General features: G+C 38.3%; 1 protein-coding gene across 2 annotated transcripts in view; it reads right to left on the bottom strand.

The window, feature by feature from the left end:
• LOC104787296 (eIF-2-alpha kinase activator GCN1-like) overlaps positions 1-2,151 on the bottom strand; it is a 19,470-nt gene that overhangs the window by 12,931 nt on the left and 4,388 nt on the right. The window contains exons 1-9 of one of the 2 annotated variants that reach the window (XM_010512835.1): positions 1,934-2,076; positions 1,557-1,741; positions 1,349-1,475; positions 1,171-1,244; positions 965-1,041; positions 853-889; positions 612-778; positions 233-419; positions 63-140 (exon numbers count right to left, since the gene is read on the bottom strand). In XM_010512835.1, coding sequence (XP_010511137.1) covers positions 63-140; positions 233-419; positions 612-778; positions 853-889; positions 965-1,041; positions 1,171-1,244; positions 1,349-1,475; positions 1,557-1,741; positions 1,934-2,039 — 1,038 coding nt within the window. In that variant the 5' untranslated portion in view covers positions 2,040-2,076. Of the gene's footprint in view, positions 1-62; positions 141-232; positions 420-611; positions 779-852; positions 890-964; positions 1,042-1,170; positions 1,245-1,348; positions 1,476-1,556; positions 1,742-1,933; positions 2,077-2,151 lie in introns of those variants that run through there. The other variant, XM_010512836.2, reaches the window with a different exon arrangement.

Here is a 2,151-nt window from a genome sequence, read left to right on the forward strand (position 1 = left end):
AAAAAAAAAAAAAAAAAAATCACAGGTTTTGGTGACATAGGTGTCATTGTTCGTGAGATTACCTTGCAAACACTTCCTCCATTGGTAGACAAAAAAGTAGCAACATCAAAACCACAAGTTTTGAGACACTTTTGTAATCTCTGAGTATATCAGAAAATGAAAATCAATGTTAAAAAATGCAAATAAGAGATACGTAGAATTAACCATGTAAAGAAACCAATGTCAAGATTACCTTCCAAACAGCGTCTCTTTTTGCAGTCCCAACTATGCTTGGATGGTGCGAGCAAAATATGCCACGAACAATCCATGAGCTTGGAGGTCCAGTAACTGCTGCCGATGATATGACAATCAAAGCCTTCACTAACACCTCTACAGAAGGAACGAAAGGAGCTTGATGATCCGCAGGATTTTCTGCGTCACTACAGAGGTGTCAAGTTAGTGCCTAGAACGAACAAGTTGCTATTGACATTGAGGTCCAAACCTTTCAAAACGTTAAATTAATCGAACCGAATAAAAAGCCAAGATCAGAGAAATAATAGGAGATAAATCAGAGCGCACCAAACACAGAACATGAAAGAATTTAAGGTACAAAAAGAGCTTATCATTTGTACCTGGTTCTAGGAGAAAAGATTTGGTCCCCAGTTATGGAAAGAAAGTCCGAGAACTCGTCTAAAAGAGTAGTGGCTAGCTGTGAACTTGCGAGAAAGATCTTTGTAACAGAATTGTAAGCTGTTTTACGAACATTCCAGTTTGGATGGCAGAGTAGAAATAGAAGCAACTGCATAGAAAAGAGATGATACATAAGTCCAGAACAGGTAGAAACGGGTCAGAAAACATGAACTCACTAACTACCTTTGATAGTGATTTCAGTGAAAATGCTTCCAAAACCCTGAATTCAGGTAGATAGTCAAACTTCCAGAAACTGTTCAACCAATGAATCTCACACATTAGACAGGAGTATTACCTGGAGGAATGTTCCACGAGGAGAACCTCAAGAAGCTCAACACATACTACACAATCTTCACTCGAAAGTTTTGAGGCCTTTCATTTGTGACATGCAAAGATAAGAGAGAAACGAAGAAAATGGCAGCAAAGTAAAAAGTAAGTACCCTGCCATAGCAAGAGCAGATCATAGAATAAGTACCAAACGAAACCTTTAGAAAATATTACCAAACTAATTTGCACAAGTGAAGGCTCATTTAGAGATACCAAAGTCCATAATTTCTCCTTCACCATAGTATCCTCTGGAGTTCACAAAGAAGAAACACAACATTAAGGAGAAAGTAATGCAGGACCTTATGGTTAAACTGCATAAGAGGAGTGTGACACGTAAGTTGCTGGTTTGAACCTGCTTTGATGTCACAGGCAGCAATTTTGGAAACGGTCAATAGAGCATATATCCCATCTAGACGTTGTACTGCCTTTGTAAATCCTGTCTTTACAAGTTGAATTAAAGGGGATAGCAAGGCTGATATCTGTAGGATAAATTCGGTAGCATATTTAGTTAATGAGAGGGTTTATACAATATAAGCCAGAAAAGTTGTTTGCAAGGATACCTGTGATATAGTATCAGGATTTCTGCATATGATTCGTAGACAGCGGAGATGCCCCCTCCTTAGAGTTTCTTTCTCCTTGAGGCCGGTAGCAATAAAAGAAACTAAGTTTGGTTGGATAGCATCAGAAGATCGTGATGCCCAGGAAGCAACGGCAGACAAGATTGAAAGTTTTACGTCTTCATTTCCTATAAGATCAAAAAAAAAAAGTAATCAGTAAGCAGACGACATAAGGTAAAGAGTTGAAAGATAACTGCCAAGGATGATAATTGAAGTAGGGAAAAAACAAATGTGGAAATTACGGAAATGAGGACATTCTCCAACTGTATTGTTAACTTTTGGTGCACACAACGGGATATGAACAACAACTAATACTTTACCTTCATCCTTGTAGCAGGCTATGAGAAAGCTGCATACTGTCGTCGACAAACAACCAATATACTTTCCTTCAGGAGCACTTGCAAGTTCTTGCACTGCATTCAGCATTCCAATTCTTTGATGTGGAGATTGAAGTCTTCCTTCAGAACCTTAAGACAAAAGTCCACAGTAAATCATATAATATCAATCAGGAAAATAACTCAACCACAACCCAGCCTAT

Source organism: Camelina sativa, chromosome 5 (assembly GCF_000633955.1).
Source record: "Camelina sativa cultivar DH55 chromosome 5, Cs, whole genome shotgun sequence".
Lineage (NCBI taxonomy): Eukaryota > Viridiplantae > Streptophyta > Magnoliopsida > Brassicales > Brassicaceae > Camelina > Camelina sativa.